Here is a 21560-nt window from a genome sequence, read left to right as displayed (position 1 = left end):
AAAAAGCAAAATAATTAATTGAAATTCATTGCATTATCAATTTATATCCTTTATTTCTCAAAGCAAATTTATGAAAAACTTTACAATATATTATTCAAGTTATTTGTTCTTCTTGAATGAGGTACGATGAAATATTCGCATTCAATAACTGTTTCTCAAAGTTAACCTAGGCCTAATTGCTTTGCAAATATCACTAATTGACTTCAAAACTTATTCTGTTTGAACTCATAAGCATTTTTTAACTATTTAAAACACTAAAACCAAGCATCATGGTACATTGTACACACTTCATTAAACAAGAATCAAGATACAGATCTTGGGGAGAGCCCGAGGGGGGGGGGGCAAAAGGGTGTGCATGGCCCCTTCTTCTCTTATTGCCCCAAATTGAGAATTGCTTCTAAAACTTCATGAGAAGTACTCCCTTTCCCCCTTTTTGGATGAGCTATATTTTGGAAGGGGGGGTGGGGAAGGGCTGTCAAAAAATTGAAAAGATCAGGGAGGCCAATTTTCAGACTGAATTTAGACTTAAACACACATTTTTGGAAATAGAAAACTCCCCTTTTATATAGAAATAGCGTCATTCTGAATGATCATGAGACTTTTTTATCCAGTCTTGATACAAATACCATCCCTGAAAGATCAATCAGCTTTCTTTTGCCCCTCCCCCTTAGCAAATCTTGGATCCACCCCATATGACATTCTAATATATCGCACACTATCCGTTTGGGCAGTACCTAAAACCAGAGTATTGACACAACCTCTAAATGGATTTTAAAGTTCTGTTCAAGATCTGCTCAGAAAAGAAACTCACTTGAAATATATTTCGAGCGGGGCAGCGAATTTCCTATCCTTTTTCTGCTTTGAGAGGGACTTTTTCTCCGCTGTTTCTTTCATAACCCTCTCGAAATCTGGATGGTTGTCTTTGAAAGATACCTTCCAGAGTCTGTTAGGACTAGTCATGTGAGTTCCGAGTTTACTGCGTTGGCTCTCCCGATCGATTTCATTCATCTCCCTGAACTTTGTTGTCACGGTTGAATGCGGTTCCCCCCTGAACCGGCGCTCATGTCGAACGAACCCTTCGGGCGGGACGATGTTCCCTTCTGTGTCCATGGGTGGGACTCTCATCTGGCTGCGAAGCTTGAGGCGCTGAAAGTCCTGCAGTTCCCTCATTGAGTGGGTGATCGCCAGATGGCGTTTCTTTGGGTCGCGGATGACAGGCACTTCACTGAGGAACTTTGTAAACGTGTGATCGCCCATTTCGGAGTGTGAGGGGACGGGTAGGGGGTACATCGCCGCTATCGTTTCTTTAACTCGCCTACCAGGAGTGGATATCTTGTAGCCTTCGCCGTGACTGAAGTTCCTCCATACGTTACTGTTATACTGGTCATCCCATCGCGGGGGGAACGGTGGCGCACGCCTCCCACTTTCTACCCACATTCGGAACGCATCAGACGGCTCGGGTGTGCACGATTGTTCCACACTGGTCTGAAGCTTGTGGTTGATTTCGATATTTGACAAAGACCGGGGCGGGAGTCTGGAGCATTTTGCTTGGATCGGTCTCAGTTTGAAGGAGGTCTCGTGCGGTGATTTGTCGGCATAGATGTACTCCCGCTCTTGAAGCAAAAGTTCAGGAGAGTTGTCGAAATAATTAAACAAAGGATATGTTGATACTTCACTTGCCATCCTAACAGGTCAATCTGAAGGAAAAGAAAAAAAGTTGTCAAGGATAAATCATAAGATAAATAATCATTTAATAAATTAAAGTCCCCATGATGTCCATTAATTGTTCCTTAATTGGACACACGCAATGTCAATTTGTATATATATATATATATATATATATATATATGTATATATATACGAAACTGCAGTTACTGAAAAGTGCTCAACTACATGTACATATAGGAGCTACAAGTCTAGGGTGGAGCGAGTTGCTTAGATTTTAGTTGTACAGACTGTTTCCCCCTCAACTAAAATCTAAGCAACTCGCTCCACAATAGTACTATATATATAGGGCTCACTCCCGAAGATGAATAGTAACAAAACAGGTCAATTAAATTCAGTGATATTTAGAACAAACGTTGTACAGTATTGCACTTTGGAGATTATTCTCTCGATTTACAATTGCAAACTGAAACTGAGTCAAGATTAGAATTTCCTGCAATCCGAGCATGCTTGCAAGAAAAATTAGTATTAAAAAAAATCTAAAATGTCTATTTTGATATAAAATTACCTCCTATTTATAGCATTCTGATTTAAGTCTACTCAATGTCTGAATCTCTTTCAATATCTTCAAATCGAATATATTTTCCTCAAAACATTAAACAGGCTCCACAGTACGTCAGCCCTGACTTCGGATTCTTCTTCTCGCTCTCCTAGCGCGTCTGTCCCTGCCCGTCGATCGGGGCAGCTAGCGGCTCACAAAAGTCGAGATCGAGACGAGACTGAGGAGATAGGATCGAACTCCTGTAACTTCTATCGCAGGAATACGCGATCGAGTCACAATTTTGCAGCCTACTCCATTCGGAATGATGTATTTCAAGTAGCTTGATTTTTCTCCTGATTTTCCTTCCAAATCTATAAAAGTAATATTTTTGGTTTTATATTTTCCAAAATGTATATGTTCTCTCTGCAAATATAGTTTTAGATCCTCCGGTGCACCTGTAGCTTCTGTTCAGGTTTTTAAAGACGAGTCAATTGTATTATAGGGGGCCAGATTGGAATATTATTGCCTACAAGTACTTTTCTTGACATAATATCCAGATTTAATAATAAAATATTTTCCATCAAATAATATCTAATTGATTTGTAAAAACATTGATATATGTTTTGTGCTTTTTATAAGTATAATGAAAATTTTATTCCGAACGTATACCCCCACAAACTAGTAGAAGCGTCCACAAGGTTTCTTAGCAACATATGAAGCTATTCAATTAATCATGCTGACACCGTTTGATAATATGAATAAATTGCATTTGTTCATAGATTGTCCGAAAATTCTTGGAGATAATTTCTTGAATATCAATTAAATCATTACTTAATATCCTTTTAAAGCCTCAAAATCTCAAAACGCTGTTTATTATGAAGTATATGTGATGAATACATATAATAAAGCAAAGATTACAGGGAGGTAACAAAGTAGATCGAATATCCAATTAATCTTGTCATCAAGGCTCAGTCCGGCCTGTGATGATTTCGTTTTACACCGTAAAATTGATATGCAGCCTTTTTATATGTTCTGTGCCTTGATTGAAATAAAGTCATGGATCGAGGAGGATATGATAGGATTCTAGCTCGCTTTTTTTGGTGAGTATTATCTTAAATATTGACAACGAAGAATGAAATTTGAGGATTGAATCTAACGTTGTCCCATCCGTTTCTTTCGGTGTAACGTTATGGTGTACCGTATGGACTTTGGCATCTACATGTAGCATCTTGACTTGAGAGTAGGCCAGGGTGACCAGATTTCACACAATGAAATGCGGGACAATCGACATAGCACGCTGCACGAGCTGATCGACCGAGCCAGGTCATAATAAAAATAATTTTAAAAAAATCAACAAATAAGGATACACAGTGTTAAGAGTCTTTTAGACTTGCAAAAAAATAGGCCTACAAAGAAAAGGAAGAGAAGGTGCATGATAGAATGAAGGAGAGAAAGAAAAATATATTCTTCTTCTTCCAGGCTGGTACAGTCCGCCACTGGCGTATTATCGTACCTTATATTGTGAGGAAAGAAAGAAAAAAATGAAGGGGAAAATGAAGTAAAGAAAATTAAGGGAACAAGAAAAAAATGAAAAGAAGTAAAGTTAGAATAAGAGAAGGAAGAAAGAAAGATAAAAGGGTTTCCTTTCCTTGAAAGAAAGAAGAAAACAGAAGGTGAGGAAAGAAAGAATACGGAAAAAGAATTGAAAGGGAAAAATAAAGAATGAATGAATGAAAGAAAGGATGAATTAAAGAGAGGAAGGAAAGAATGAAGGGGTGAGAAAATGAAAAAAGAAAGAAAATAATGGAAGGGGAGAAATAACAAAAAGAAAAAAAGGGGAAGCACAAAAGTTTAAAGGGACAAGCAAGCCTTGAAATAAGCACCTGTGAGCCGGGGGCAATTTTTTTTTAAATTGCCCCCGGCTCACGGGCTTTTTACAGGAACCGGGGGCAATTTTCTGGAACCAGGGGCAATTTAAAAAAATATATATATAATGGTGAACCACACCGCAAATTTGTTTATAGTAAGCGCAGCTCCTGCAATTTTTTAATTAGTAAATGAATAGCATATGCTATTAGGCTTATTCAAACATTTAAGAAATCAGATTCAAATGTTTAAGTGTTTTGACACCCTCACTCCACATCCCCTTTACAACCACACACACATGGGCTTATTTATTTTTCGTCTTTAATGAACCATGATCAATGAACCCCCCCAAAAAAAAAAAAAAAAAATCTAAATAAATGAATAAAATAAAAATAAAAAAAAGAGAGAGATGGAGAAAGAGAGAATTCAGATCAAATAATAAATTTAGAAAAAAAAATAATTTTTAAGGTTTTTTGTATGGTTTGAATCATGGGAGTGGGTGAGTGTTTGTGTGTGATTGTGGCTGTGAGGTGCACTTGGATTACATATAAATTATGTTAAAGAAATTAAGAAACAAAATCAATAAATAACTCAGTCTATTCAAATTCCAGCACATAGCCACAGGCTATGTACATGTATTGTAGGTTCAAGTACCTTAAGTTTTTCACAAGTTATTTGAAAACGCAGATCTCCACAGAAAATGCCTTTCATTCTGGGAGAGTCTGAATTCGGTGAAAATGTATTCATTAATAACTTAAATATTCATCACAATGAAGAAATAATAAAGTTTTTTGACAGTTTTCAAAAATTAACATGAAATCTAAACTCTATCTCAAACGGAAAATCACCATCACTTAGGCCATTACTGATAGAATTCTCGCCCAGAGCTCTGGCAGACATGAGCTCAAAACTGGCTTGCTAACACCACACTCAAGTGCACGCGGCGTCCTCCTATTTTTTTTTAGATGGAGCCTTGTTAGATTATTTATTGTCTGATATTTACCCCTCTCCAGGAAAGAAATTAAAAAGCTACAATTCACAACTATAAGCCAAGTTATTTTGGATTATTAAGGCTCCGTTTTGACAATCAAGGTCGGCGACTGTGAGGATAAAAGACTTGCACATCGTATGTGCTGTGAACAGGGATTTATCTCCTGTGCAATTCGAATTACTATATCACAGAATTGTGATATCCCGACTGGAAATGTGTGCATTAGAAATTGCACGAAGTGAAGTATGGATACACCGCTACCGGAAGAACGCGCGCACATGTATTACAGGAAAAAAAAAGACGGACGTAGCTCACTTTTTATGGTGCAGAAAAAAAGACGCACTTGGCAATTTTAAACTGTGTTTATCGTAAATTGAAAGTTATTTGATTTTGGCTTTACAGATATTTAAATTACATGTATGATATGGCTTCACTGCTCACTCACGGCGGGCGCAATTACCTGGAAAATATTTGCGCCCGGTCGTCAAAATTTTGATGATTTTGGGGCTTCATGGGCGCAATTGATGGCGTTATGAGCGCGAATTTGCGCCCAGCGCCCACTTATTTCAAGGCTTGGGGACAAGTCCACCCCAGCAAAAAACTGATTTTAATAAAGAGAAAAATCCCAAAAGCATAACACTGAAAACTTCATCAAAAACGGATGTAAAATAAGAAAGTTGTGACATTTTTAAGTTTTTGCTTTATTTCACAAAACTGTTGTATGCACATCCTGGTGGATCTTCAAATGGGAGACTGATGACATCATCCACTCACTATTTCATTTGTATTTTATCCCCGGGGGGGGGGCCACTTCCATTCACAAGTGGATACCATGCGCGACCAAGGGGTCTCAAAAAGCACCCTAAATACGTAATTTCCATATTCTGAAAACGAACCCCTTAACAAGTATTGGAGTGAGAAACCCTACCCTTAACAAGTATTGGAAACAAAAACGATACTCTTGGCAAATATTCCCTGAAATGAACCCCTAAACAAGTACAGGAATGTTTTATTGTTACGGTTCCTTCGGTCGTCGGCTTTACCTTATTTGGTTTAGTACGACCCCACTTCTACACCTCGCGCAAATCGGACTCTAAACACGAAGTGTTGGGGCAAATGACATCCTTTATAAAAAATTTTAATTTTGTTTTATCATCCCCGCAAATTAGACCCTAAACACGTAATTTTCCTAGCGAAATAGATACCCTTTTTTCATTATTTTTGTGTTTTTGGCACCCTTATCACGTTACGTACGTAACGTGCTCTGTCGTGAAAAAGACATCCTTTTTACGTGTTTTTTTGGTCGCGCATGGTATCCACTCGTCAATGTAAGTGGCCCCTCCGGGATTTCATCATAGAAAATAGGGAATATTCTATTTTTCTCCTCATTGTCAAGTGAAACTTGACTGCATTGGCACAGCAAAGTCACTGCATTGGCACAGCAAAGGACAAATAGCACAGATAGCGATTTATCCAAGCTAGGAAGACAACGTACAGTACAAGATAGACCTGGAAACTTGACTGCAGACACAACTGTATTTTTCCAGTAGATGCGGTATAAAGGTATAAAGAAACAACGATTGATTCCACCCTGAACATTCGGAATAAGTATTGTTAAATACTATATGATTCAGTCAGGTTGGTCCTTATTGTCAAATCTATAAAAAATGAAATATTGTATAATTCAAACAATAAAAAAACAAAAGAAATAATGAGTGGGGGACGTCATCGACTGTCTCATTTGAGTTGTGCATATCACTGTTTTGTAAAAAGATAAGCCAAACATTAAAATGTCATAACTTTCTTAGTTATTTTTTGATGAAATCTTCGGCGTTTTGCTAGTTTTATATTTCTCTATTTATTCAAATCAACATTTTTCTGGGGTGGACTTGACCTTTAAGGAAAGAGAGAATAAAGGAAATAAAAACAAGGAACTTTAAAAAAAGTAAAGTAAGAGAAAGAAGGAAAGACAAACAGTGAACAGAGAGAGAGAAAGGATTAAAAAAAAAGAAAGATTGGAAATAAAGATAGATAGAACTAAAAGGCAAGCAGGGAGGATAGAAGGATGAAGATAGAAGGATAGAAAAGAAAGGAAAACGAAAAAAAAAAGAAAGGAAAATGAAAAAAAAAGAAAGAGGAAATAGTTCAAAAATAATTTAAACAAAAATCTATACTGATATTTTTGGTTTTAAATGTATTTTAAAAAGTTCAAAAAACTAAAATGTTTTAGAAATGAACAAAGTTCAAAATAAAACATTGTCAAACTTCACAGCATCGCTCACAGGCATCTCTCATCCCATTACAAGTTCGCACCGATCCGGGCACTGATCACAACAAGACTCAAAACGAAAACTGAAACAACTAGATAGTAGTTATGAAAACTCAATAATTTTCTCCTCCGATTACATCACCAAATCAGTAATCTGAGAATCCATAACATAATTATACAAATTTCCTGCCGATTTTGTGATATTTTGGGTGGAAAAACTGTTTATCATGTGAGATTTTTTGGAACCATTGATAATCTGCTCTGATCTAACATGCCTAGCTATAGTAGCCTGCCACACACAGGCAAGAGGCAGTTCGTTTGCAATGTATTGGGTAGCAAGAAAATCACCGCAGAACTTCCAAAAGTTAACAGGTATCGATTTTATTGTTATCTCTGCTTCGTAATCTGTTGGTTATTTGATGAACATTCTTCACTTTTCTATGTATGAATTATACTTTGTTCAATATTCTGAAATACGGGACAAATAGGCGTCCCGGGAAGGGTTTGTCGGGACACAGGAGGAAAATACGGGACAATCCCGGGAAATACGGGACGTCTGGTCACCCTGGAGTAGGCCTATGAGACATTAACCGTGTCATGACCCCTTCCCTTGGCCTTGGCTTGGGGCCACTTCCATTGACTACTGATACCATGCGTGACCTCAAAAACACATAAAAATGATATTTTTTCAAGATAAGGCCCGTTAATAATGGGCTCTCGAAATCTTTCTTTCATCTCAGATTTTATTTCAAATTCAAATAATATTTGCATTCCACTCATAACCCATGACCATGTAACCTTGTTCATTGAATGAGTGCTCATAACCTTACCTTGTTGAAGCTGTTCATTGAATGAGTGCTCTACGACTTTTTTCTTGCTGGAGATCCGTATGTTTAAATCTTCTACACTTGAATCCTAGCTAGCCCTCTCTGGCTGCTAAATACATCTACCTTCTCTGACTGACCTCTCTTACAATACTTACTAAGCTACATCATGTACTATTTTTTGTAGTTTCTCTCTGCTGATCTCCGAAGGAGCTAATGGAGGAAGAATTTTTTAAACTAGTTTATCGGTCTTGCGAATTGGAAAATATGAGCCTAACGTTAGCCCTATATTTTGTGAGGCCCACGGTTTTTTTTTAACTAAGTTAGAGCGAGAGAAACTGTCAAACTTGGCTTAGTTGGTCTAGCTTAAATGCAAAAATAATTCATCATAATTGACTCCCACACAAAAGATACCCAAATTAATTTAGAAGCTTAGCCTAACTTGTTTGGTACAATTCACACTTTCATTGCAGTTTGTCAGAATAATGTTCTGTATGTCCAAAACTCTCAAAAAAAATAAAATGAAGAAAAGCCAGGAATAAAATATGTGAAGAAATAAATAACTTGATTATTTACTCAATTGAAATAAAATAATAAAATATTGAAAAATTGAAGAAGCTTTGCGTTGTGATGTACAATACTGCCAGTCATAACCCATGAAAACTCTTGATTTCATACACTCACCCAGACGATTGTCTACATGTATTATCATGATATTTCCAATTTAACTAATTTTTGCAATTTATTTTGCATGCATTTGTGAAAAGTTAATCACGTAGTAGTAATACAATTAACCAAAACTATGGATAGCCATCAACTTTAATAATAATAAATAAATAATAATTAACATTTTATATAGCACTTAATACAACAGTTTCTAAGTGCATTGGAAAGAGAAAAAAGAAGTAGCAAAATACAGTGAGAGAGAACAGGATATGGAATTAAGAGGACTGCTTAATGAGGTAAGATTTGAGGAGTGTTTTGAAAGATTCGACAGTGGATGCATTACGGATGGAGATGGGGAGATTGTTCCAGAGTTTAGGGGCAAGAGCAGAAAAAGCATGATTTCCATAACGGGTAAAAGTGTGGGGTCCTAAAGATAGTCGAAGGTGAGCAGTAGAAGAAGATCGGAGACGTTGCAGAGGATGAGGGACAGAGAGAGATATGATTTTGAAGGTAGGAAGGGGCGAGACCATGGATGATTTTATAGACAAGGAGAAGGAGCTTGAAAATAATTCTATTAACATCTGAAATACATGTTCAAAATATTTTCTAGATATGATGTATGTAATTATAGATCAACATAATTTTCTTGTAAATTCAGTTTGTTTCTCTTTGTTTACAAAATTATAGATATTGTGCAAATTTGCTATTAAGAAAATTATGATATTGATGAATTTCCATAAAGTGGAGGTTGATCGGATCAATAGTAACTCTTTGTAAGACAGGGCCCAAGTTTTCTGTGTTTTTTTATTTGAATTCAAGAATGAGAAATAAAACTGACTCCATTTCTTATCTTCTCTCTCTCTCTTTTATATTAGGCAGAAGCTCTGAGGAGTCTACATTGAACACTATGTCAGGCTTCAAGGCCAAGCACCAAGCACTGCAGATTCTGCAGCGTCTTGCATCTGGTGAAAAGCTTCCAGGCAAGGAGAGAAACCCAACTTTCTCACCTCGGAAACCTGGCATCAGGAACTCGGATGATATCCTCAAGGAAAAGTACAATGAACTTGCCGAGCTGGTGGCCCTGCAGCGCCTTGAAAAGCAGGCAGTGTCATCTTTGCAGAAGATGTATGTCAGTCCACCGAAAGGGGAGAGGAGATCTCGGAGGAGAAGAAGGGATGGAGAAACGAGGACGAAGAGGAAGGAGGATAACGAAAGGAAAGAATCAAAGAAGCAGAGGCCAATGTCTGCTTCATCCACATCATCCTATTCATCTTCTGCATCATTTACCTCAAGGGCATCCTCAATGTCAAATTCTTCGAGGTCATCTTCAATGTCATCTAGGTCAAATGTATCAAGATCATCTGCTTCATCAAATACTTCAAGGGCATCCACAATGTCAAATTCCTCAAGGTCATCCACAAGGTCAAAGTCATCATCTACTCCAAAACCAGTTGAGAGGCACTTTGTCACCATTGTAGAGGAGGAAGAGGAAGAGGAAGTTGTGAATCAAGATGACATCAAGGAAAGACAGGTTGTCCAGTTTGACAAAGACCTAGCTCAAGAGAACAAGGAGGAAGCCGAGCGCAAGAAGGAGGCCTCAAAACGTAGAAGGCAGGTTTCGTTTGTCCTGGAAACGCAGGAAAAGAGCAGTGATGATGATGACGATATGGATGATGAAGAAGAGAATGTTCCTGATGAGGATGAGAGATATGTCCCTGGAGAGGAGAGTTCATCTCCTTCTAGGTCGCAGGATTATGATAGAAGGCATAATACAGGTGATCCCACACCTCGTTACATTGAGATTGAGGATAGTATACTGAGGGAGATTCTCAGTCCAAGGTCTCCTCGTCGTGGTTTTAAGTTATCACAGAATTCAGAGGACAGATCACCATTCAGGGATAGATCGAAATCACCCCAACGGAAAGCACGTAGTCCATCCCCGAAGAGGGCATGGGAAGTACCAAACACTTTACCGCTTCCCCCAAGACCTGTCAAAGACATAAAACCCTGTGATCATAAGTTGAGCAACACCGACAATCCTGAAATAAAGAAGTGGCTGCGTCACAAGAATGCTCTGATTCGACGGGAGAGGAAGGCAGAGTTGCAGAAAGAGAGGGAGAAGCAAAGAGCTGCAGAGGCATCTAGTCAGAAACGGGTTGAAAGGCTTGTGGAATCTGAGGAATTCTATGATACCTGGGTGAAGCAGAAGAAAAAAGACCTGAGGAGGAAGCACAGAGATGAACGTCGTCTTGCCAAAGAGGAAAGGAGGAGACAAGAAGAAGAAAGGGCTAGAAGAGAAAAACTATTCCAGGAAAAGATCAACATGTCCGTTTCTTCTTTTGGTGAGAGAGTCCCGACACCAAGAAAAGAGAAACAGATAAGGAAGCAGTCTGGGAAATCCATAGGTGAAGACAACAGTCCCAAGACCAAATTGAATATTAGAAAAGCGAAAGACAAGGGTTCGGAAATTGATGGACAGCAGAGATTTCCATCTTCGAATCCTTTCAAGGGAGTGACGTATGATGAATGGATGAAGCAAAAGATGAAGCAAGATGAGATTAACAAAAAGAAGGAAAGACAAAAGAAAAAGATTGATCCTGACTTGGAGGACATCATCCCACAGGTTGCTAAAGAAAGGATTGAAAGAGCCAAGAGTGGGAAGGGGAGGAGGGTCAGCAGTGCTTTGGGAAAGGAGAAGGATGAGAGACCGGAATGCGATCGTGCTGCAACCGAAAAGACGGATGCGCCAAAACCTTACAGGTGGTCCAACGATTCTACAAGCACCTCCGATAAACATTCCAAACAAAGCAGTGCACACGGCAAAGGGGGACTTCACAGACCATCCACTGCTAAAAATCACCTCCGCAATGCACCCCACCAAGAGAGGGTACCATCGACCAATCCTGGCAAGGTTCATGGTCCTAGAGTCTTTTCACCGTCTTTCGCCCGTCCAGAGCCGCAGGGAAGTGAGAGTAACGATGATCATTCGGAACATAATGGAAATAAGGGTAAGCCAATACTGCATAGAAACACGGCTGGTAAGAATGATAAGGTTGGCAATCAAAACGAAGAAGGTCTTGTCTGGGAAAAGGCTTTGGTGAAAGCAAACCCTGCACAGCCAGTTGCAGACCCTGAAGACTTGTCAATCTTTTTAACAGAATTCGATGGGTAGTTAGACATAAAGTTTTACCCCACTATTATTAAACCAGAATGTTTCAATTGCATGTATAGCTTATCCTTGAGGAACAAAAAAAGAGTGAGTCATATTTAATATGCCTGGACCCTGTTGCATAAACATTACTGTATAACCTTGCCATCCAACTTTATTGAAATCCTTGAATTTGATTGGGTGATTAGCATTGTTACCATGGTAGTTACCTTTGGATGGCAAAGTTACTATAATATTTTTTATGCAATGGGACCCTGGTGCATGTTGTTTGTGTCATGTGCAGAAGCGAAAGGCAAAATATTTTAAAATACTAGTAAAAGAGTAACTTGCTCCTTATGACAATTTGTTATTGTCAATAAATTGTTTCCCACTATTGAGCTCAGTCTTAATATGAACAGGAAATACGAATATTTGTAGCTCTTCCACGATTTGTCGATTACACTCAGCATTTATACCAAATTGCACCATGATACGCAAATTAAGGGACAATCAGACTTTCAGTTTAAAGCTTTAATTAGCATTTAGAAGCACATGGCCTTATCCTGAAATAAGTCACCTCTCAGGAGTGAGTTCTCATGTGTGTCAGTGTGTGCGCTTGTGGTGTACAAAGTCAATGGGAGATGAAAGAAGTCACCGCCGCTGATTGAAATGAACGGTAGTGAATGGAGTGGTGACTTAACCAGGATAATGCCAAGCACATCTGCAGAACTGAAATTACATGTACAAGGTACACATACTTTTTTGTTTATTTTTTTTTTAATTATCCTTATTGCAATGCCTTTTCACATCACTTAATTCTTTCCAGTTAAAAAGGGAAAAAATTATCAGAGGGATGCATTTTTATGGAGAAACAAGATGGGGGGAATTTCACTTTCATGGGAATAGTATTGGAGGGTGGGGGGTATGAGAGATCATTGCGGAGGCTATAAAAATTGGAAAAATTAGGTATAATTACCTTTTAACTCTACAAATAATGGTTTAAAAGTACTAATTATAGGAAAAACAAATTGCCTGCCCCCAAATACATATGAATAGACACCAAAACCAGAGAAAAAGACCACCAAATAAAGAAGTTGTGGCCCAAACTGTGATTTTGGGGGGTTTTGGAAGCCATTTTGGATTTTGGCCCGGCACACTTTTTTCTCGGACCCAAGACAAAAAATATTGTCATTTCATGTTGAGATAAGGTAAAAGGAACACAAAAAAACTGTTCCCACAGTAAAACCAAAAATCACCCATTTATAGCCCACTCCTAGTAACAACCAAGTATTTATTGGTATTATTGTAGTACTCATTATCGAATTCAGGCTCTGTATTCAAAGGATTATTTTGTGAAAATATAAGCTTGCATTACACCATCCCAGCATTTAAAAAAAAAATGAATGTCTCGCTTATGAGAACAGGGAGTCTACCCACCTTGATTACAGTATGTACAGTTCTTGTAGTTCAAACTCTATAATGGTAAGGTTTACTTGAAACTATGTTTCTACCGGACTTTGGAGAAAGACTGGTCTGGCTGTGTATTCATCAACATGCTTTCACATCGCATAAAATTTTTAATTTTGTGAATAAATTCACCTTGAAGTCTATTATGAAAATGCAGTGATAGCACATCTTTTGTGCAGATTTATAGTACATTGACATTGTTGTGTATATCTTGTTTTGATATATACTTGGGTGGCATCAGTTTTTACATGTACTTGTATATTATGAGAATAGGGATTCTTGCTAACCAACTTGGTTACAGCACAGTTGTGTAACAATGTTGGCTAAGGATATAATTTCTTTGTCCTGCCCTTACCGAAGGAATCATTGTGTTGATTGATATATGATTTGAATGGTTAGGCCTACAGCTTCTTTTCCCAAAAGTTACATTTAAAGTTTTGATTTTTTAATACTCTGAAGGTTCAATATTCTGAAGTTGTTTGTCTCCGAAGTTTTGTTAAATCAGTTTGTTATTCTGAAAATGAACTTAGATTTAATAATCCGAACCTTGGTTAATCGAAAAACAAAGTATAGTTCATTATTTTGAAGTTCTGATAGTGAGAATGAGTTATCTTTGTACTTTTTTTATTGTTTTATTTTCGGATAATTGAGCCAGGGGATTGGGAATAAGAATTCTTCATTCATTTTTAATGAACTTTATTTTGTCATTGGATTATCAAACCTTCAGAATAATATACCCTATTTACTTTTCAGATGAACCTGAGAATAACAAGCCTGCAAAATAATGCCACATAGTTTTAATGAATGAATCCCTTTTCTTCATTTGGGTATATGAAATTTGCATTTTTCAAATCATTCAAGCCTATAAACTGGATTAGTCAAAGTTTATCACAACTGATCCCATAATTATATCTCTTATATCCATTTCCACACATGGCCAGTGATCAATTTTGAAGTATTTTTTTGGAGATGAACAAAATGTTTTGTCATGCAATGATGTGGTAGTTATGATAGTAAATAGATTATATTTTTGTGAAATATATACATGTAGTACAGTGGATTGTTTTATGAATTAAAAGTGAAACATGTTTGAAAAGTACAATAGGAATTTCAAAACCAATCATCATCATTAACTTCTTATGATAAAATTTAAACTTGATTAGTGAATTCAATTCATTTATTTCTACATTACAAAAAAAAATCATATACTGGGATATTCAACTAATATTCAAATTTTCAAGAATTTAGAGAATTTTACAGTGTGATATGTAGGCAGCTAGAAAATATAAAAATATATTATTTTTGTTAATGCAGCCAATGAACAAATATAGTGCTTTCATACAGGTATTTTTATCTTGCAATAGGGAGCAATGAAGTTTGTATTTTCACTGATATAATGTGTTGTAAAATTTTGTACAAAATTGTGTCATAGTTTGTGCAATCTCAGGTAGTAATTTTTTAGCTTGAAGCAAAATGTTTGTTGTGTTTATAATCGAAATGTTAAATCTCTGTTCTCTCTAAACATCTTTTTTATTTTCCTTTCAGAGTGCAAATGTGCAGTGTTGAATTTAAATGTGTACTGTACAAATCACATGTGATATGTATCAAATTGTTCCAACAAAAAATAGAAGTCAAACATTCAAATGCAAAATTAATACTGTACATGTCAACCTAACCCCCAAAAATGTGCTTTGTAAAAATAGTGAATTGAGACTAAACGAAATATTGCTTATATATCAAAGATTTAATTCAAGTTCTATGCAGATCTACTTTTTATTTTGGTTGAAACATTATATTGATTAAATAATATACATGTATGTTCAAAGAGAATAAAGGGGCTCTGCGACACTGTCAAATTATTGAATTATTCAACAGTTGGTTAGATCTGTATTTTTTTTTTACTTCCTCCGCATAATGTGGACTCCCAGAGTCTAGTTTTTGTAATATATATTAAGTTTGCAGACAATTTCCATGCATAATTCTTTATCATACATGTATGTTTGAAAAACATTCCATTTTATAATCTGCCTTTTACTTTTTATTAATGCATGTGCCAAGTCTTTCTGATTATTTTTCTGCTGAAATAGACAGCTCTATGTTGTGCATGAGGTTTGCTACTTTGAAGAGTAGAGTGCTTTTAATTATGTTGTAAAAAAAATTAGTTCAAGCATTATAAGAAAATTTTATGCAGTTTATATGGTCCGGGTCTTGTGTTACACACAGACACACAGAGTATTGAATTAAACTACATGTATGATCGCCTAATGATTTAGTTTTATGAAATTGCTCCAACATTTTATATTTCAATGGGTAAACAGTCACACACCAAAGCTTTGAATTTTTCTCATTTGTTTGACATTGTATATATAAAAGGGTGACTTTAATATATTATTGAAATTTGAAATGAATTTGGATTAATTGCAATTCTCAGTTAGATAGGGCCCGGAATGTGATTGTGGACCTTGATTGTGCATCAATGTGTAGTTGGCTAATTAAAATATTTAGCTTTGACAAATGGATTTTAGTGTCATTTCTAATACCTGCTAGCATTTATTTGTGACTTCTTTTCAATTTGGAGCAGGGTACATGTAAACTAGTCAGATTCGAATGATGACAGTGATGGTGGTGGTAGTGATGATGGTGGTGGTGATGATGGTGGTGGTGATGATGGTGGTGGTGATGATGGTGGTGGTGATGATGCTGGTGGTAGTGATGATGGTGGTGGTAGTGATGGTGGTGATGATGGTGGTGGGTCTTGGTGATGGTGGTGGTGATGATGCTGGTGGTAGTGATGATGGTGGTGGTAGTGATGGTGGTGATGATGGTGGTGGGTCTTGGTGATGGTGGTGGTGATGATGGTGGTGGTAGTGATGGTGGTGATGATGCTAGTGGTACAGTGATGATGATGGTTGTAGTGATGATGGTGGTGGTAGTGATGATGGTATTGGTGGTGGTGATGATGGTGGTGGTAGTGATGGTGGTGGTGGTGATGATGGTGGTGGTGGTCATGGTGGTGGTAGTGATGATGATAGTGGTGGTGGTGGTGGCAGTGATATTGATAATGGTTGTAGTAGAAGTGATGGTGGTTGATATGATGGTGGTGATGTTGATGGTAATGATAATAATGGTGGTGGTATAGTGAGGATGATGATGGTGGTAGCGACGATTATGAATATGGGGGCTGTTCGGATATCACATCACCAATTAAAAACTTAAACAAATTGGCAATGCCATAAAAAATTTACATCTGACCCCCTATATATGGGACATTCATGAAATTTTCTCTTCCTGATTTCTTGTTCTTTTGACAGCCTGTAATATTCTCAAAGGACCATGACTTGGTCAGTTTATGAAGTGAAGTAAGATTTGAGAAAAATGGGGGTCGGATGTACAAAAAGGCCAATCATTCTATGGAATTACCCTAATTAATAACTTGCATATTCTTTGATGGATGTCAGACCTTCACCAAGAGTATTCTGAAATTTTTCTGCCCAGTTTATCAAAACTAAATTATCACCAGCCCGAATTCCCCCTAGCTTTACTTCAGACATAAAGAGCCGCTTGATGTGAAGTTGCTTGATTAGAGACTGAAGTATATAAAAGTTGCTTTAAATATGCAGACATGCCAACCATTCCAATTTTAGAGTATTTGTTCCTCTTTTTGCTATAATTACACCAATATTTTTTGTATGATTTTTTACTTTTTTTAAACTTCTGATCATGGAGTATGTATTATACACAGCATGTGACACTAGTGCTGGTCTGACAGTCCCAGACCGGTAAAAATCACTGTCAGGCCAGTAACTTGTTCCATGAAAAGAACAAGTAAATTCTTGCCTACAATTAAGCACATGTTCAAAAGGGTTAATTTTCAAGTAAGTCATTTTACGTTTTTTCACCTATCTCAATACAACAGGCTGGCGATTTTACGTTGAGACAAATTTTTATGAATACTTTTTTGTAAAAAAAATACTTTTTTTTTCCTTGTACGAATATTTGTTTTGGGGTTGTGGAAGGGACAAACATATTAACATGTTAGGTTATAGTGATATTCATTAGAGTGACTGCATTACATATTTTTAACATTTCAATTTAATGACATCACATGCAAGCAATTACCCTAAATGACATATTAATGCCTTACCATGCAGCAACCAGCTGTTGATCTCCAGGATCAGTGGAGGAAGAAGAATAAAAAAGGTACTTAAACATCTCTGAAAATAAATGTTATGATGGTGATGATAAAAAAACGTTTCACCGGTGCATTTATATCAATTGACACATTATTTCAACCCTGCTTTTCTATTAAAAAAGTATATCTTATCATTTTTAAATTAAATGCTTAAAGGCAGTTATTTTCAAAAAAATTATAACATTCAATTTTGGGGAGCTGCTTGAATGTGATGTTACAAAATCTTAATGAAAATCCATAAAATTGTTTAATTTATTGAAAATTTCTGAATTGTAGTCAATATGGGCTTACTCTCTAAAATAAATAAATAAATAACAATGGCGTGACAAAATTTTAATAGTTTTAGTCACTTCACATTCAATGTGATATTTAATGTATTTGGGACACGTGCCCTCTTATAATATACATGATACAGGTCTGAAATATTTCACTACATAAATCATTTGAAATGATACATCGACACAGCTTTTCTAAGAAAAATGAATTTAATACAACAGACATTGAAATAGAGCGCATACATTTGTAATTCCGAAGCTTCGTTATTCCGAAGGTTCGTTATTCCGAAGGTTCGAATTTCCGAAGGTTCGTAAGTCCAAAAACGAAATGAGCTACGTAATTCCGAAGGTTCTTTAGTCCGAAAACAAAGTGAGGTTCGTAATTCCGAAGGTTCGTTAATCCGAAAACGAAATGAGGTTCGTAATTCCGAAGGTTCGTTAGTCCGAAAACGTAATGATTAACGAACCTTATTTCGTTTTCAGATTAACGAACCTTCGGAACAACGAACCTCATTTCGTTTTCGGACTAACGAACCTTCGTAACATTGAACCTTATTTCGTTTTCAGATTATCAAACCTTCGGAATAATGCCACAAATGTTCGGATTAACAAACCCTTTTACTTTTTCGGATTAACGAACGAGGTATAGGCAATTTACGTGTTTCGAAATTGCAAACCTTCGGAGTAAAGAACCTTCGGAATTACGAAGTGTAACCGAAATAGGGATACCAAAGTCCCTCGTGATAATTCAATTCAGTTACAATATGGGATAAAGATTGTACAATATATTATGCATGTAACATGCAGATGGCTTTATAGTTTCTTTTCAAAATTTAGTATTTCATGTAACTATACACAGATGTGGCAGTAATACACATGCTACCCATTTTGAGCAATTCCATGCATGTGTGAATAGCATAAAATAATCCTAAATAATCATATTCTTTGATTTGACTGCAGTTTTTTTGTTTTTTTAGATTAAAATATTCTTTAAATTTATGGTCTTAGATTCCTTTCCAATGTTTTTGAATACCCAAGCTTTCCATACTAAATACCCAACAAACATAATCTTGGGGTGTTTCACAAAGATTTAAGTATGGATTTCTGACAAAGTCTGTAGTGCAATAAGTTTATCATTGTTCATTGTTTTTATCAGCGAATAAATTATACAACTAGTAGTTTTAAAATTAATTACTGTTCCCTTTTAATAATTTACAATATTTTAGTTTGATTCATATCATTTAAGTAACAATATTTTTTTATTTATGTTAGTAAGTATTGTTATCTTTGATTTAGATTTTGACTTTATTTCACATATGATTTGATGATTTATGCTGTTTTTTATGTTTTCATCAGGTCATTGATGAAAAACAGTTTTCTACTGATCTTTTGTACCTGATTAAATATGTTCTAATAAATAAAATAAATAAATAAATCATTACTGTAACTATGCTTTTAAGTTAAAAAAAAAATAATTCTTGGACATTCAGGGGAAACAGCTGATTCATTATTCTGGTTTAAATTTGGTAGAGTAATAAATGGCAGACCTGCCAAACTCTGGGAATGAAAAATTGTATTCTGTGATAAAAAAAATGTATTTTTCCAAAAAAAGTGTATTTCATAATAAAATGCGTGGCGCACTCGCTCATCGTGGCGCTCAAGCTGAATGAAAGCTGAAATGCTCACTGCTCTTGCAGATGCAAAAAACAAACATTGAAACATGTGTATATCTCACCCTGGTTTTAACAAAATGATTGAAAAAAAAACAAGTTACCTGAAATAACATTGATCTAATAACCATATTTGTAAGTTTTATGAAATAGAGACAGATAGAGATTATTTTTCTCACTAAATTACGATTTTGTTAAAAAAAAAAGTCTTCCAAAAACATATTTTTCAAAGAAAAAACGTACTGCCGTATTTTGGTTGCAAAAACGTACTAAATACGCCCAAAACGTACTGGTTGGCAGGTCTGAAATGGGCTCCATAAAAAATTCCCTCTCTCTAGTATAAAAATAAGATTTGCGTACCATGGATTCCTTCCCTGATAATGCACATATATTTCATTACATGAGGCACTGGACAACTATCAAATCATTTGTCCCATTGGCCCGAATTCACAAACGTGGTTTTAAAAACCCACGGTTGAGTCCATGGTTTATGCGGATTTTCTGTAGAAATTACACTTAATTTAGCGCGTTATCAGGCGCGTGTATAACACGGGTCCAATGCTGATGTGCCCTTTTGTCACAGTGCGCCAAATTGATGCCTGCTACCATGGTTAGATACGCTATTTTATTCATGAGTCCTCGGTTTGAGCAGAGGACTCATGAATAATAACAGAGGACTCGTGAATAACTAGCATGGATAACCACGGCAAAAGGCGTCAATTTGACGCACTGTGACAAAAGCGTGCATCAGCATTGGACATTTTTTAATATACGCAGTAAAGTTAACATAATTTATACAGGAAATCTGCATAAACCATGGACTCAACCGTGGGTTTTCAAAACCACCTTTGTGAATTCGGGCCTTAGTGTTTCTAGTTTGGCTCATTAAAAAATTTGACTTCTAAAATGGCTTATTAAATGCATTCTAGTACATGTATGGTTCAAAGCTTTCTAGTTTCGTGGTTGCTCAACCTTTTGAGCATTGAAAACATAATTTCTATGATAATGTTCTTGTCTTTTTTCTGTTTAAAAAAAAGAACACAAAAAAAGGATTTAAGTATGACTTAGAGTCACACATAAATGCCAACGCTTACGTGATATGCAACATGCTCATCCTCTTGGCGTGGTCTGACCAATGCCTTTTATAATGCACACAACTAGGCATTGAAATGTGACTCAGTCATACTTAATCTCTGTGAAACATCCCCCTCTAAAGACCTGGGTAATAATAAATCTGTAAAATCGCTTGGATACGTACAATGTATGCCTTAATAAGGGGGCATTAGAAATTGATATCCCAGATTATTATAATCATTTTATCTTTTTAAAATACAGCAGGTTTGCTGTTTGATTTTTGTTGTTTGTCAATTAAAGACATAAATCGTATTTCTTTTTGGAGTGATGCAGTTTTAAAACCAAGTCAGCAATGTTTCATACACAATCAAAACTAAATATCATCATAAACAAACCTTTACTTGTTAATACAATGAATTACTTGGATATACTGGCTTCGCTATTGCAATCTGCCTTCAACAACAAAAAAAAAGATAATAATTGCACAGTAATTACAATCAAAATTAATTCACTTGTTGTGATATATACATATATCACTTTGGAACATAAAAAAGTTGTCTTCAAAAGTGGTCTTGTTGCTCTTTTCTGGTCTTTGGAGTGGTCTTGCTTCAATTATATTTTCATTTTTTTTTCTTGAATTCTTTTTCATTTGAATTAAGGTGGAACTGAAAACAAAAATGGTGAATTTTTTGGTCTTTGCTCTCACTCAATTTTTGGTCTTTGTTCTGCTTTCATTTATATTCATTTTATTCTATTTTTTGTGATTACCGTTTACAATGCTAGAACTCGTAGATGTAGATCTCCTGTTAATTCACTTTTACATGAATTTGTTATCAAATGGAAACACCAAAGGTGTGTGTACGGCATTCATCCCCATCCCATATAGTACTACTTCACAGAGCTACCAAGTCT

General features: G+C 36.1%; 2 protein-coding genes across 2 annotated transcripts; one reads left to right on the top strand and one right to left on the bottom strand.

The window, feature by feature from the left end:
• Window positions 1-708: 708 nt before the first annotated feature.
• Window positions 709-2670, bottom strand: LOC121422044 (testis-expressed protein 52-like). Its single transcript, XM_041616849.1, has 2 exons — window positions 2234-2670; window positions 709-1697 (listed from the first exon to the last, which is right to left on the bottom strand). The coding sequence occupies exon 2, from the start codon at window positions 1681-1683 to the stop codon at window positions 808-810; it is 876 nt and encodes a 291-aa protein (XP_041472783.1). The 5' UTR covers window positions 1684-1697; window positions 2234-2670; the 3' UTR covers window positions 709-807.
• Window positions 2671-3138: 468 nt separating this feature from the next.
• On the top strand, window positions 3139-12527 carry LOC121422043 (serine/arginine repetitive matrix protein 1-like). Its single transcript, XM_041616848.1, has 2 exons — window positions 3139-3306; window positions 9698-12527. The coding sequence occupies exon 2, from the start codon at window positions 9730-9732 to the stop codon at window positions 11992-11994; it is 2265 nt and encodes a 754-aa protein (XP_041472782.1). The 5' UTR covers window positions 3139-3306; window positions 9698-9729; the 3' UTR covers window positions 11995-12527.
• Window positions 12528-21560: the final 9033 nt, after the last annotated feature.

Source organism: Lytechinus variegatus, chromosome 9, assembly GCF_018143015.1.
Source record: "Lytechinus variegatus isolate NC3 chromosome 9, Lvar_3.0, whole genome shotgun sequence".
Lineage (NCBI taxonomy): Eukaryota > Metazoa > Echinodermata > Echinoidea > Temnopleuroida > Toxopneustidae > Lytechinus > Lytechinus variegatus.
Note: the sequence above shows the minus strand (reverse complement) of the source record. Positions and strands in the feature narration are given on the sequence as shown.